The sequence below is a fragment of the Anastrepha obliqua genome, chromosome 2 (genome assembly GCF_027943255.1).
Source record: "Anastrepha obliqua isolate idAnaObli1 chromosome 2, idAnaObli1_1.0, whole genome shotgun sequence".
Lineage (NCBI taxonomy): Eukaryota > Metazoa > Arthropoda > Insecta > Diptera > Tephritidae > Anastrepha > Anastrepha obliqua.
In genome coordinates this window covers 69,787,961-69,803,182 of record NC_072893.1, presented here as the reverse complement: position 1 = coordinate 69,803,182, position 15,222 = coordinate 69,787,961, and the positions used below count along the sequence as shown (strand labels likewise).

Sequence of the window (15,222 nt, the reverse complement as noted above, 5' to 3'; positions counted from 1 at the left end):
TTACTTAAAATCTAATTAAATTATAAATTTGAGTTTAGTTATTTTGTTCTTGATTGATACCACTGTAGTATATTAATAAAACATGCAATAACTTTTTGAACCCTTTCTTTTACTTATGATTTACCGAAAGCCTAAGCAGCTAGGTGCTCTTTTTTTTGTTTTTAAGTTAGTGTAATATTTTATATTATTCTCATAAATAATAATAATAATAATACTTTTGATTTATGAAAACATTTTTTTTAACTGTACGAGTTGCGCTTGGGGCAACTGTAAATCGCAGCGTTGTTCCATGTTCATTACATAAAGTTTTACAAGAACGCAGTTTGTTATTATTTTTTTATGTGAAATATTGTAATTTCGATTGACTTATTACCCCTCAGCGCAATATGCGTAGATACATAGACACTGATCACTGCTTTTTTTATATTTGTTTATTTATTTCCAGTGAATAATATCAAATACTACAACATCCCATAGTATGTAATGATGTGTGTCGTACAAAGTCTCTGTTTTTCGGTTCAAAAGCGTAGAGATTAATTTTAATAACCGGTCGAATAGCTTTCGATTTCACTTTGGCAATAATTAATGACTTTTTGTATACAAACTATTTATAATATTATATACGCGACAAATCGGACATAGCATAAGCATAAACCAACAAAAATTAAATGAAATTGGCCAAAAACTGCTAAGAATTTCGCTTTTGGGCATCGAGACTATTATCAAAAGCACTCCGATCAAAAGTTTCGTCAATGACGGCATTGCCTGTTTGATATTCCAGACAAGTTGTCTTGAGTGTTTGTTTGGTTTTTTATTGTGTTTCTGCTTCTGCATTTTTCACAATGAACAAGGTTATGTTATTTTATTGTAGTTACTGACTTGAATTTGCTTTCAACTAAATAAATTACTATAAGTTTAAATACAAAAATGCCAACTTGCAAAACAAACAATCAAGTACATACGTGTACGGAGCTAATAATGCCTTATATGAACCTGAATGAAATTTGTTATCATTTTGAGCATACTTACGCCACATACATAAAATACTTAAATAATATGAATTTACCTTCATTGCCAAACATGCTCCACAATTTTGATATTAAGAGCCCCATCTTGTTATTGATTTCAGGTTTTTTCTCCTCAAAGTAAATTTGTTTAACCGTTGATTTGCCTATCAGTAAATGCACTTCACTCCAGCTTTACAGTATTTGAAAATGTGTGACTGAATATGAAATTCCAGTTGTTAAAAACAAGTATTCAGGCGAATTCCAAAATATTTAGTTATGAAAGATATTTTGCGAATTTCATTTCCCACCAAAATCACACAACTTCACAGTTACAACAATAGTATTATGGAATTGACAAGTTTCTGTCCGATGACCCGTAGCAGCAGTGGTGGTGGAGGCGCAAGGGCCAGCTGATGACGATGGTGCGATCGTTTACGTTTCCGTTCACTTTTCGCGCAATCAAATGAGGTAAATGAGGCTAAATTGCGAGAACCTCTCACAAACAACAATCGACTTCCAAACCGCTGCGTTTAACACTGAACGCTTTAAAATGGCAGTAACAATAAAATACAAAAAGCAACGAATATGAGTTTAAGCAAATTGTTGCTACTTCTTGCTATTTGTTGTTTCGCCTAAGAAATGGTATTAGTTCAACCAGCGAGCTGCAACTCAACCATATCGTCAAACGGTGTGCAGCGCCAATAGCTTTACTCTTTGGCGTAGAGCTCTTGGCATTACGCAGTTTCGACTGTTTTGCAGTTATTAACGAATCTCCTTTTTTTACTTTTTGTTTTTGGGCGCGTTTAAACTTTCACTGGCTTTATTTTTAATTTTGTATCAATTAAAGTAGACACGAGCAAACTGTTTGTACTCGAAGGTTTGCGAAAGACAAGAATAGAGGAGGCTGCAAGGTGATCGTTTTCGTGGTTGTTTGCTTTGTTTGATGGATGGGTGCGGAAGCTATGCGTTGGGTTAGCAGTTTTTTCACATTACTAATGCGTTTTATCACAACTTAATAAACGCTTTTTCTGCAGAAAAAAACAACATAATTATCTATTAAAAGCTTACTGCTTTTTTAGTTTTTTTTTTTTTTTATTTGGTTGATGTCTCACTTTTGCAATCAATGGCTCAGCAACACAAACGCGACACTTTCCATTTTTTCATGATTTTTCTCATCGCTCTGCACACAAACAAAGGATAATTTTCACTTCTAATACATTTTCATAAGGGTTGAAAATTAAAAGAAAAATTAATAGACTTTCGGTGTATTATTGATATAAACCTTAATTAAATTAACATAAAATCTTTTCACATGTAGCAAAAATGTATGAAATGTCACGAATGACTAAAGGAAATCGAAAAAATCGTCAAATGGTTTTGACAGCAGCAGCAGCAGCACAGAGAACGTTAAATATGGCAAATTAAAGGCAAATTAAGAAAATAGACCATAAAAGAGAATGAAAATGGTGATGCCAGAGAGCGACAAATTAATTACTGTCAGAGTTGCAATATTTGAATACCAAAGAGTTAAAAAATATCTTGATACTATTATATTATTTAATTCGCACGCAACTCAAAAAATTAAAAAAATGTATGCCTTTGAATGTGTTAAGCCCTAAAAATAAAATCATTTTTGGCTGTAAAAAATTAAATATTAGATTTTGGGAAAATTATTCATCGTGTAAGAAACTAGCGAAAATTTTGTTTGCATTTGTTTATTTAAGAGCTCATTCATTTATTTGCAATAACATATATATCTATATATATAATACAGTTACAGTTTTACATAGAATAAATAACAACGTTTGAAATGTATTTACATTGCTCATAAACTTATTTGATACGGATGCACATATAATACACACATAATTGTTTGCATAACACAGCGATTTTGCAAGAAATTTGCTTTAGGTACATTTTTCTGTTTTTTATACATAATTCGTAAGTAAATTTTTGAGTTCACTTTCCTTGTTTGACATTTTTTTAAAATCCAATCAACTTCCTAGAACCATCTATATGTTGCCGGAAATCCTTTCTGAAAAACAAAAACAATTTATCTATTTGTTTAAGGTCATGCTGGAATTCTAATTTATATATTTCTTACTTCATCTCAATGCTGTTACCCCTGAGTGCCCTGATTAAAGCTATGATCAATATGGCTACCTGCCCCAGCAAAATGTATCCTCGTTTTAGGTTTGAATTAGACTTTGTTCTCAGATCCGATTCCATTGCATTTAAAGTTGACTCTTTTCGTAAATGCGAAACTATTTCGAACTCATCGGTGATACCAACTCGACGAGTAATATCTCGATGTTCACGTCGCTGTTTGCGGGTAGCCGTCGGTAGGTCAGCAGCAAGTCGATCTGTGCGGTCATGAAACCGCCTGATAGCTGCAGTCCGTTCCACAAGGTCGTTTGAGCGATTGGATAGCTCTCGTCGCTCTTTGTGGGTACCGGTCCGTAAATCAACATCTCGTCCTTCTCCGCGGTCACCGAAATGCCTGGTAGCTTCTAATCTTTCTTCACGGTCAATTGAGCGTTGAGCTTGTTCTCGCCGCTCATTGTGGGTGTCGGTGCGTAAGGCGGCATCCCGTCGTTCTTCGTGGCCATCAAATCGCCTGGTAGCTTCTAATCTTTCTTCACGGTCACTTGAGCGTTGAGCTTCTTTTCGTCGCTCATTGTGAGTGTCACTGCGTAAGGCGGCATCTCGCCGTTCCTCACGAACATCAAATTGTCTGGTTGGTATAGATCGTTCATTGTGAGTGTCGGTGAGTGAGGCGGTATCCAGTCGTTCTTCACGGTCATCAAATCGCCTGGTAGCTTCTAATCTTTCTTCACGGTCACCTGAGCGCTGAGCTTGTTCTCGCCGCACATTGTGAGTGTCGGTACGTAAGACGTTATCCCGTCGTTCTTCGCGGTCATCAAATCGCGTGGTAGCTTCTAATCTTTCTTCACGGTCACCTGAGCGCTGAGCTTGTTCTCGTCGCACATTGTGAGTGTCGGTGCGTAAGGCGGCGACCCGTCGTTCTTCGCGGTCATCAAATCGCCTGGTAGCTTCTAATCTTTCTTCACGGTCACCTGAGCGCTGAGCTTGTTCTCGTCGCCCATTGTGAGTGTCGGTGCGTAAGGCGGCATCCCGTCGTTGTTCGCGGTCATCAAATCCCCTGGTAGCTTCTAATCTTTCTTCACGGTCACCTGAGCGCTGAGCTTGTTCTCGTCGCCCATTGTGAGTGTCGGTGCGTAAGGCGGCGACCCGTCGTTCTTCGCGGTCATCAAATCGTCTGGTAGCCTCTAATCTTTCTTCACGGTCACCTGAGCGCTGAGCTTGTTCTCGTCGCACATTGTGAGTGTCGGTGCATAAGACGTTATCGCGTCGTTCTTCGCGGTCATCAAATCGCCTGGTAGCTTCTAATCTTTCTTCACGGTCACCTGAGCGCTGAGCTTGTTCTCGTCGCCCATTGTGAGTGTCGGTGCGTAAGGCGGCATCCCGTCGTTGTTCGCGGTCATCAAATCCCCTGGTAGCTTCTAATCTTTCTTCACGGTCACCTGAGCGCTGAGCTTGTTCTCGTCGCACATTGTGAGTGTCGGTGCGTAAGACGTTATCCCGTCGTTCTTCGCGGTCATTAAATCGCGTGGTAGCTTCTAATCTTTCTTCACGGTCACCTGAGCGCTGAGCTTGTTCTCGTCGCTCAATGTGAGTGTCGATGCGTAAGACGTTATCCCGTCGTTCTTCGCGGTCATCAAATCGCCTGGTAGCTTCTAATCTTTCTTCACGGTCACCTGAGCGCTGAGCTTGTTCTCGTCGCTCATTGTGAGTGTCGGTGCGTAAGACGTTATCCCGTCGTTGTTCGCGGTCATCAAATCGCCTGGTAGCTTCTAATATTTCTTCACGGTCACCTGAGCGCTGAGCTTGTTCTCGTCGCACATTGTGAGTGTCGATGCGTAAGGCGGAATCCCGTCGTTCTTCGCGGTCATCAAATCGCTTGGTAGCTTCTAATCTTTCTTCACGGTCACCTGAGCGCTGAGCGTGTTCTCGTCGCTCATTGTAAGTGTCGGTGCGTAAGGCGGCATCCCGTCGTTGTTCGCGGTCATCAAATCGCCTGGTAGCTTCTAATCTTTCTTCACGGTCACCTGAGCGCTGAGCTTGTTCTCGTCGCACATTGTGAGTGTCGGTGCGTAAGACGTTATCCCGTCGTTCTTCGCGGTCATCAAATCGCCTGGTAGCTTCTAATCTTTCTTCACGGTCACCTGAGCGCTGAACTTGTTCTCGTCGCACATTGTGAGTGTCGGTGCGTAAGACGTTATCCCGTCGTTCTTCGCGGTCATCAAATCCCCTGGTAGCTTCTAATCTTTCTTCACGGTCACCTGAGCGCTGAGCTTGTTCTCGTCGCCCATTGTGAGTGTCGGTGCGTAAGGCGGCGACCCGTCGTTCTTCGCGGTCATCAAATCGTCTGGTAGCCTCTAATCTTTCTTCACGGTCACCTGAGCGCTGAGCTTGTTCTCGTCGCACATTGTGAGTGTCGGTGCATAAGACGTTATCGCGTCGTTCTTCGCGGTCATCAAATCGCCTGGTAGCTTCTAATCTTTCTTCACGGTCACCTGAGCGCTGAGCTTGTTCTCGTCGCCCATTGTGAGTGTCGGTGCGTAAAGCGGCGACCCGTCGTTCTTCGCGGTCATCAAATCGGCTGGTAGCTTCTAATCTTTCTTCACGGTCACCTGAGCGCTGAGCTTGTTCTCGTCGCACATTGTGAGTGTCGGTGCGTAAGACGTTATCCCGTCGTTCTTCGCGGTCATCAAATCGCCTGGTAGCTTCATATCTTTCTTCACGCTCACCTGAGCGCTGAGCTTGTTCTCGTCGCCCATTGTGAGTGTCGGTGCGTAAGGCGGCGACCCGTCGTTGTTCGCGGTCATCAAAACGTCTCATAGCCTCTAATCTTTCTTCACGGTCACGTGAGTGCTGAGCTTGTTCTCGTCGCACATTGTGAGTGTCGGTGCGTAAGGCGGCGACCCTTCGTTCTTCGCTGTCATCAAATCGCCTGGTAGCTTCTAATCTTTCTTCACGGTCACCTGAGCGCTGAGCTTGTTCTCGTCGCACATTGTGAGTGTCGGTGCGTAAGTCGGAATCCCGTCGTTCTTCGCGGTCATCAAATCGCTTGGTAGCTTCTAATCTTTCTTCACGGTCACCTGAGCGCTGAGCTTGTTCTCGTCGCTCAATGTGAGTGTCGATGCGTAAGACGTTATCCCGTCGTTCTTCGCGGTCATCAAATCGCCTGGTAGCTTCTAATCTTTCTTCACGGTCACCTGAGCGCTGAGCTTGTTCTCGTCGCTCAATGTGAGTGTCGATGCGTAAGTCGGAATCCCGTCGTTCTTCGCGGTCATCAAATCGCCTGGTAGCTTCTAATCTTTCTTCACGGTCACCTGAGCGCTGAGCTTGTTTTCGTCGCTCATTATGAGTGTCGGTGCGTAAGGCGGTATCCCGTCGTTCTTCGCGGTCATCAAATCGCGTGGTAGCTTTTAATCTTTCTTCACGGTCACCTGAGCGCTGAGCTTGTTCTCGTCGCTCATTGTGAGTGTCGGTGCGTAAGGCGGCGACCCGTCGTTCTTCGCGGTCATCAAATCGCCTGGTAGCTTCTAATCTTTCTTCACGGTCACCTGAGCGCTGAACTTGTTCTCGTCGCTCATTATGAGTGTCGGTGCGTAAGGCGGCATCCCTTCGTTGTTCGCGGTCATCAAATCGCGTGGTAGCTTCTAATCTTTCTTCACGGTCACCTGAGCGCTGAGCTTGTTCTCGTCGCTCAATGTGAGTGTCGATGCGTAAGTCGGAATCCCGTCGTTCTTCGCGGTCATCAAATCGCCTGGTAACTTCTAATATTTCTTCACGGTCACCTGAGCGCTGAGCTTGTTCTCGTCGCTCATTATGAGTGTCGGTGCGTAAGGCGGCATCCCGTCGTTGTTCGCGGTCATCAAATCGCCTGGTAGCTTCTAATCTTTCTTCACGGTCACCTGAGCGCTGAGCTTGTTCTCGTCGCTCATTATGAGTGTCGGTGCGTAAGGCGGTATCCCGTCGTTGTTCGCGGTCATCAAATCCCCTGGTAGCTTCTAATCTTTCTTCACGGTCACCTGAGCGCTGAACTTGTTCTCGTCGCTCATGATGAATGTCGGTGCGTAAGGCGGCATCCCGTCGTTGTTCGCGGTCATCAAATCGCCTGGTAGCTTCTAATCTTTCTTCACGGTCACCTGAGCGCTGAGCTTGTTCTCGTCGCACATTGTGAGTGTCGGTGCGTAAGGCGGTATCCCGTCGTTGTTCGCGGTCATCAAATCGCCTGGTAGCTTCTAATCTTTCTTCATGGTCACCTGAGCGCTGGGCTTGTTCTCGTCGCTCAATGTGAGTGTCGGTGCGTAAGGCGGTATCCCGTCGTTCTTCGCGGTCATCAAAACGCCTGGTAGCTTCTAATCCTTCTTCTCGGTCACGTGAGCGTTGAGCTTGTTCTCGTCGCTCATTGTGAGTGTCAGTGCGTAAGGCGGCGACCCGTCGTTCTTCGCGGTCATCAAAACGCCTGGTAGCTTCTAATCCTTCTTCTCGGTCACGTGAGCGTTGAGCTTGTTCTCGTCGCTCATTGTGGGTGTCAGTGCGTAAGGCGGCGACCCGTCGTTCTTCGCGGTCATCAAATCGCCTGGTAGCTTCTAATCCTTCTTCTCGGTCACGTGAGCGTTGAGCTTGTTCTCGTCGCTCATTGTGAGTGTCAGTGCGTAAGGCGGCGACCCGTCGTTCTTCGCGGTCATCAAATCGCCTGGTAGCTTCTAATCTTTCTTCATGGTCACCTGAGCGCTGGGCTTGTTCTCGTCGCTCAATGTGAGTGTCGGTGCGTAAGGCGGCGACCCGTCGTTCTTCGCTGTCATCAAATCGCCTGGTAGCTTCTAATCTTTCTTCATGGTCACCTGAGCGCTGGGCTTGTTCTCGTCGCTGAATGTGAGTGTCGGTGCGTAAGGCGGCGACCCGTCGTTCTTCGCGGTCATCAATACTCCTTGTAATTGTTCGTCGTTCCTCTCGATCATCAAAAAGCCTGGTTGCTATAGATCGTTCCTCACGGTCTATTGTGCGTTGGGATGGTTCTCGTCGCTCTTCGTGGTTATCCAAACGTAGAGAATAATCTTGTCGTCCTACGAGGTTGTCAAGGCTCCTTGTAATTTTTTGCCGCTCTTCACGATCATCAAAAGATATCGGTTTTTCGTTCTCGCGGTCTTCAAAACTCCTTGTGTGGTGAGCACTATCATTGCGTTCGAAATTCCGTCTTTTGATTTCACTTTTATCTTTGTAGTGGTTGTCAGGTTCGTTGATGCCGACTGTGTGTCGATATTTATAATGAGTTAAGGGGGAACGGTAAGCCGGTTCTGTGGTATCCAAATCGGTGTTAGTGGCGGGTTGGTAATCAAACTTTTCTCGTAACCAGATTACATTGCCGTTTGGATATTGAATACTTTCACGTACGAAATGGTCGGAACAATTTTCACGATCGCAAAACCCGGGCTCGCATCGAGCAATGCTTGTAACTATAAGCAGTTGGATGACAGTTGCCTTCAGCTGCCAGAACTTAAATCCCATTTTATCACTTTGCTTAATATATTATTTGCTTATCTGCTGTTGTTCACTTGAAAATTGTCCTTGTCGGGCTAATGTCTCTAACTTGACTGACCTCCTCAAGGAACTTGTGCCGCTTTTATACCAGCCTTTCCGAGCGGCAGCACCTACCGCTTTGTCATAGCCGAACTAGTGTACCGATTTCTTCCTCCTCAGTGAACTTCATTTGCGCGCTGATTGATTGAATTTTCTTATCACACATGTGCACCACTGCACAACGGTAACGCACTTGTACAAAGTGCCCGAATGACTCCAGAGGGCTACGTATAAGTGTGCATTTCTGGTGGCATTATTTATTGCTTTGTTGTTGAGTAAAAAAACTAAATAGCTAAGTTTATGAATGAATTTCTCAAAAGCCTTGGCAATGACGTCAATAAAAACCCATTTTTGAGTGTCAAGGACTTTTCTGCGCATTGGCTTATAACTTATTTGTACAGTACAGTAAGCGAATCAAAAATGGATTTTAAGAAGAAAAATTTATATTTATAAAAATAAAATCAACAATAAGTATCTACTTGATTAGCATATATGTAGCAAGTACTGGAAGCTTTAACTTATTGCACCATTTTAGTTCTTAAATCTTCTTAGGTCCATAACCCAATATGTCTATCAAAAATTTCCCCTTTCGGATGTTTAGGTTAGATTAAATGGCTGCCCATGTGAGAACTTACTTGGACAAAATGTCAATTCACGTGACGCCATACAGAGAAAAACAGAGGGTGAAGAACAGAACAGAGAGGGCAAAAGGAAGAGGGGACTTTGGATTAGAGGAGGAGAACGGCAAAATGGTGGCTAATCACAATTTACGTTAACGGCTTAAAGCTACTGATGAAATTCAGCAAGTGTGTGATATCTAAACCTGCTGTCTCCGAAGGTGTAGCAAAGAAGTGGGAGTTAAGATGCATGAATCTTTGCCCGACGAGAACAGAAGGAGGTGCTAAATGATTCCACCTCACTCTGCTGACAGCTGCCGCAGAAAGGACTTGACGCAATCCTAAGTCTCACCGCATAGACTCTTAAAGTACAATGGCCTCTAAGGATACTAACAAAATTCCATAGCTGCGGCTTTGTTAGCTTTTAAATTATTCTCGAGCGCTTTCTATCTAACCTAGCGCTCGCTGATTTGTTGCGAGGTCCATATTTCAAAGAGCGGGGAAATCATCTCATGCTAGCTTATCAGCCGAGTATGGGTGGTACTGGGAATAAGATACAGGGTGGCGCACGAATCGTGCTACAAAAACAAAACCTAATAACTTTTTTTCTGTGTGAGTAATCGGCTTTGTTTTTTTTTTATTTTGCAGATTAGTATTTAGATTTACAAAAAATGGAGGCTTGGGATACCGAAAAGAGGATTTGGATAGTGCAGCGGTACCATGCTTTGCAGTCCATTATTTCCGTCCAAAGGGAATTTAGGCGGGAGTTTGGCGGCACTCCCCCGAGCAGATGGACCATTATGAGGCTGGTGAACATGTTTGCTGAATCTGGAAGCATCGCACGCAGACCGTACCATCGAGATCCCCATGTTCGGGTCGAAGCCACAATCGCGGCTGTAGCATCGTCAATTCAGGCAAATCCAAGAGTTTCGACTCGTAACTTGTCGGCGCAGATTGGAGTTAGCAGACCGTCATTGCAGCGGATAGTTCATGATGACTTAAACTTGTTTCCGTACAAAGTTCAAATCACAAGCAAATTAAACCCTCTGGATTTGCCTATTCGCCTGGGATTTTGCCAAAAAATTATTGAAATGGCCGAAGAAGACAACAACTTCATAAATTGCTTGTTTATGTCTGATGAGGCCCATTTTGATCTAAACGGCAATGTAAACAAGCAAAATTGCCGTATATGGAGTAAAACAAAACCAAATAATTTGACTGAATTGAAGCAGTCCATCACAACAATAATTGAGGCGATCCCGACTTCAACCCTTCAGTGCGCAATGAACAATTTTCTCATCAGGTGTCGCATATGCGTGAATGAGCATGGAGGCCATTTACGTTCTATTATTTTCAAAACTAATTAGTTACATAAAATAAAATTGAATTATCTATACAATAAAAAAACAAAAAGTTAAATACATTGATTAGAAAAAAAGTTATTACGTTTTGTTTTTGTAGCACGATTCGTGCGCCACCCTGCATTTGGAAAAACTGTTTTTATAGTTTCATATAAATGCATACCTAATCTCTTGAACATGTTTGGAAAATCCGGTCATAAAACAGTGAGCTTTAATACGGAGTTACACTTACTTTCTGTATTTACCCATGGGCACCAAATTGAAAAATCTTTTCATCGGGTCATGGTCATCGATTTGTACAACACGATCAAGCAACCACAGGGAGGGGAGGGAGAGGGTTTTTGAATCATCCACCGTTGCTCCTCTCTTTCTCATTTACTGCAAAAGCAACTTTTTTTATACTTAAGTTTTGGTAGATGTTTAATCCAACACACTAAATCGCGATGGCTTACTGATTTCGGGTTTGTTGTTTATGTTTCCCAACTTCCGAAAACAGGAAACCGCATAGGGCGTTTCTGTTAGCACTCGATCAGTGTTGCCAACGCCAATAAATCTGAGTCGCTGGAGCCAATATCAAAAGTCGCTAGAAAGTCGCTAACTTCATCAGGGGCGGATCCTAAATTTCATTCTGAGAGGTGCACAAGAGGCCAGCTGCAGACTTAACATTTTTAGATGAATAATAATTAAACCAGTAATACCAACTCTACTGAAATTTGAGATCAACGGACGTTAGTTTCAATCTTCTTAAATACTGTTTTTTTTATTATGATTCGATAAATCTACTAAATTTTCTAACGTTTTGTTAATTTGAGTCTGAAAAACATTTGTGTCTTTAAAATATCATTGGAAAGCATGAGTGATTCAAGAAATGTTGAAAAAGTTATTTACGAAGTTGATCCAGTACTGGATTCAAATAGAAATTTGAAAATTTATAAAATTAATAATATTAACTATTATGCTTTTATAATAAAACCAGGCAAATCATTCAACAATTTACTATATTATTATTAATTAAAGTCTTAAAATGGATTTATAAAATATATTTAAGCATAGTAAAGAAAAAGTGGCATAAAAAAGCTACGCTTTAAGGGGGAACACCACTGTGACAGCCAAAGAAATAAGTGATTTTTTTAGGGGGAAAATTAAGGAATTTGTGGATCGGATTTTTTTAAATTTTATTAAGTTTCCATTAAAGACTGTCATCCTAAATTTTTATGGAAAAATATTAATTCATAAACTTAAAATTTCAATTATAGATCGATAATTTATCGACGATAGCACACCAATAGGCAGTGCGTTATTTTATCTATAGTCAGTAAAATGTTACTCTAGAGTTTGGAAGGTAAAGGGCATTCACGGGTAATCAAATTGACAGAAAAGTATCTATTGTCTAAAACGGGTTTCATTTGCTCTCCAAAAGTCGCCAGATAAGTCGCTAAATCATTTTTGCCGTCAAAACTTTTTTTTTTTGTCGCCAAGACTCAAGCAAAAGTCGTCAATTCTAGCGACAAAGTCGCTAAATTGGCAACACTGCACTCGATTCTCTAAGTCTTATCTCAGATCCTGTATTGGGGCAGCCTCATTTCCCAAACCATTTCTAGCTGGGATTATTTTGAAAAATATCAGTTTTCGCCTAGCTTCTACGTTCGATCGCTGTTCTTTTTAAGATGGAGATACGGAAACTGTTTGCCCTTGGCGCTTAGGTTAAGGGTGCTCTTAACTTCCGAGTAGAAGCAGTTCCAGTGGAGGTCGACTAGTGCCAAACTGACGACAATCTCAGGCGCCTGAATTCAACAGTCATGACTAAATCACACAGTGACAATCCGCTATTGCTCATGATATTACCGCATTTTTGATGTTCCTTTTATCTTCTCTACACTGGAATCAATTTGAGGCTATCTTCGACATGCTATCTTCATACGTACCAGACAGACTGCCTGACCAGATTTCCATTGTGATTAGTAGACGGCTCCACCTAGATTTAATGCGAATATGCAGTCCCTGGGGGAAGTCAACCGAAGAGGGGAGGTTTATTTTAGTGAGAGCATGCCCCACATACCAATTAAAATGTTTTTGACATTTTTATCTAAAAAATAAACTGCAGAGCTAAATTCAAATGCATGTAATGAAATAAAATGAAATGTCACCTTGACAACAAGCATACATTTTAAATTGTTTGATTGGTACTTTATGAGATATCGATCACTACAGCCCTCTACGGAGAAAATAATGGGTTTCTTTTTTCCCAACTATTGCTGATATTGTGTGTTCTGCTGGAAATTAAATGAGCACCGGTAGAAGTAAAAATGAACCATAGCGATGTCCAATTGGTGCTCTCTAGCTTTGGCAATGTACAACGACGACCTTGGTAAAACTACAGGTGTAAAAATTGGCAGGAATACTTTTTTATCCTTGATATTTTACGATAGAATGCCACACGATTTAACAACGTATTTAAATTGTTAAAATTTACTATCAAAATCGGTGAAGAAGAAAACCCTTATTATTGATGTGGCTTATTTGTGGTTAAGGGGCTTCGTAAAAAAGCTCAATTGGTGAATTTGCAGTAACGAGAATTCACGGAAGATGCATCAGGTGCCTCCACACACCGAAAAGGTCACAGCTTGATGGGAATTTTGGTTAGAGGGTTACGCTAACTATCAATGGTTATCATTCAAAAATGATCCAGTAGGCCGCGCAGTAGGAAAAAATCGTAAAATAAAATTTGGTAATATCACTTAATCCTTTCGTCGCTGAATAAGAATTTTACTCTCTTAAGAAAAACTGTTTTCAAGTAAAATTTATAATTTTTGCAAATGGCGTCGTACGTCAATCTTATTTGACACTTGTGAAGTGGACAGCGGCAGTATACAAACAATCAAGCAATGGAACGTGTAAAGATCAAAAAAAGTGTTCATCATTCAAAATGTAAGTTTTTTATTTGGCAAAAAAGTGGATTTTTCACTTTAATTTTGAGCCACTACAAAACTTAACAAAGTTAAATGGGCTATTGAAACAGCAAAATAAAAGAATTTTTTCCTAATAGTGGTCGCCCCTCGGCAGGCAATGACAAACCTCCGAGGGTATTTCTGCCATGAAAAAGCTTCTCATAAAAAACTATTTGCCGTTCCGAGTCGGCTTAAGCACCTAACAGAAGTGTACGCGCCTATTATTTATTTTTATTATTTAAAAACTGCATAAACGATATTTTTCTAAAAATTCTGAATGTTTGAAAAGTTGAGGAAAATTTGTTGATTAGTTTTTTAAATTTGCACAAAGTTTGAAACTTCAGTTTGTGAGGTTTTTGTAGGAGAATGAACTATATTTCTGAACTATAAAAAAATTAAAATAAAAATTAAATTAAATAACAGACAAACAAATCGTTAAAGCTTGTCAACGATAGCGATTTTAAGAATTGCTTACCATTATTATTATTTATTCCTTGGAACATCTTCCCCCCGCAGCGATTGTTATCTTGTCGCGATGAGGGGGCTTAGTAAGTGCAATAATCCTTTGGTAGCGTTGCTACTGGTAGGGCCGCATCCGGCTAGATGTGGTTGAGAGCGGGTGTCGGTTATGTAGATGCGGCTCGCTATACAAATGTGTTCAAACGGTCAAAACTTGTTGTCTTAAAATTTCCAATAAATACGTATCCCACTGACGCATACGGAGTTGCGCAAACAACAACACCCAATACCCCACCCCAAATGGCTAACCATAAAGGACAAAAAATACAGTCGGTCTACAGGTTATATTAGCCAGATTGTTTGTCAAGATAGGCCCTAAGGCACATTGTGATACCTGCTTTCGATTTCCATCCAGTTACTTAAAAAACCACTTAGATCTTTTTAAGAAGGTAACTAGTCCCTCCAGTGAGACATTTTGCAAGCTTCCCGGGTCATTAAAGAAATAATAGCTAAAATATTTAGCATGGCTTCTTTGAAGTGCAGGACATTCACAGAGGAGGTGTTGCACCGACTCAATTTCTTCTTTATCTCCATAACTCCTGCAGAAATCATTGTAAGGTACACCCATTCTGTTGGCTAGGGTGCCAATAGTGCAGCAGACATTTTGCTCTTTTAAGATTCAGTTTTGGTCAGAGCGCTTTGGAGACCCTGAATTTAGTAGCTGGAGACCACCATCTATTGGTTTCTGCGAATACGCTCTAGCTAATGGCAGTGTATAGTTCGTTTAGAGGAATGCTTATGTCCTCTATCACTCGCTGAAGGTTACGTTCAGAGCCTTTTCTTGCACACTCATCGGCTCCTTAATTTCACTCCACTCCAGAGTGGCCGGCTACCCCACAAAGTGTGGTATTGTGTTGTTGGATAAGCGAGAGCGACCTCCTGCCTTCTTTCACACATCTTGAATTCATGCGCGCTAAGGCCAGTGCCTTGATAGCTGCTTGACTATGAACAAAAAAATGGTAAGGTTTGCCCGAAGTAATTTCATTAGTCTTTGCTGCTTTGTCTATAGCGTAGATCTCAACTTGGAAGACGCTACACCGGTTTGGGAGTCTAAAGAATCAATTTAAGGATAATTTTTCCAAGTACACTCCCGATA

At 41.6% G+C, this 15,222-nt stretch overlaps 2 protein-coding genes across 3 annotated transcripts in view; both read right to left on the bottom strand.

The window, feature by feature from the left end:
* Nucleotides 1–2,364, bottom strand: part of LOC129237481 (ADP-ribosylation factor-like protein 5B) — a 42,657-nt gene extending 40,293 nt beyond the window's left edge. The window contains exons 1-2 of one of the 2 annotated variants that reach the window (XM_054872261.1): nt 2,120–2,364; nt 1,067–2,035 (exon numbers count right to left, since the gene is read on the bottom strand). In XM_054872261.1, coding sequence (XP_054728236.1) covers nt 1,067–1,112 — 46 coding nt within the window. In that variant the 5' untranslated portion in view covers nt 1,113–2,035; nt 2,120–2,364. Of the gene's footprint in view, nt 1–1,066 lie in introns of both variants that reach the window. The other variant, XM_054872260.1, reaches the window with a different exon arrangement.
* Nucleotides 2,365–3,107: 743 nt separating this feature from the next.
* LOC129238196 (trichohyalin-like) lies at nt 3,108–8,609 on the bottom strand. The gene has a single exon (XM_054873237.1). It carries the CDS (start codon nt 8,607–8,609, stop codon nt 3,108–3,110), a length of 5,502 nt encoding a protein of 1,833 aa, XP_054729212.1.
* Nucleotides 8,610–15,222: the final 6,613 nt, after the last annotated feature.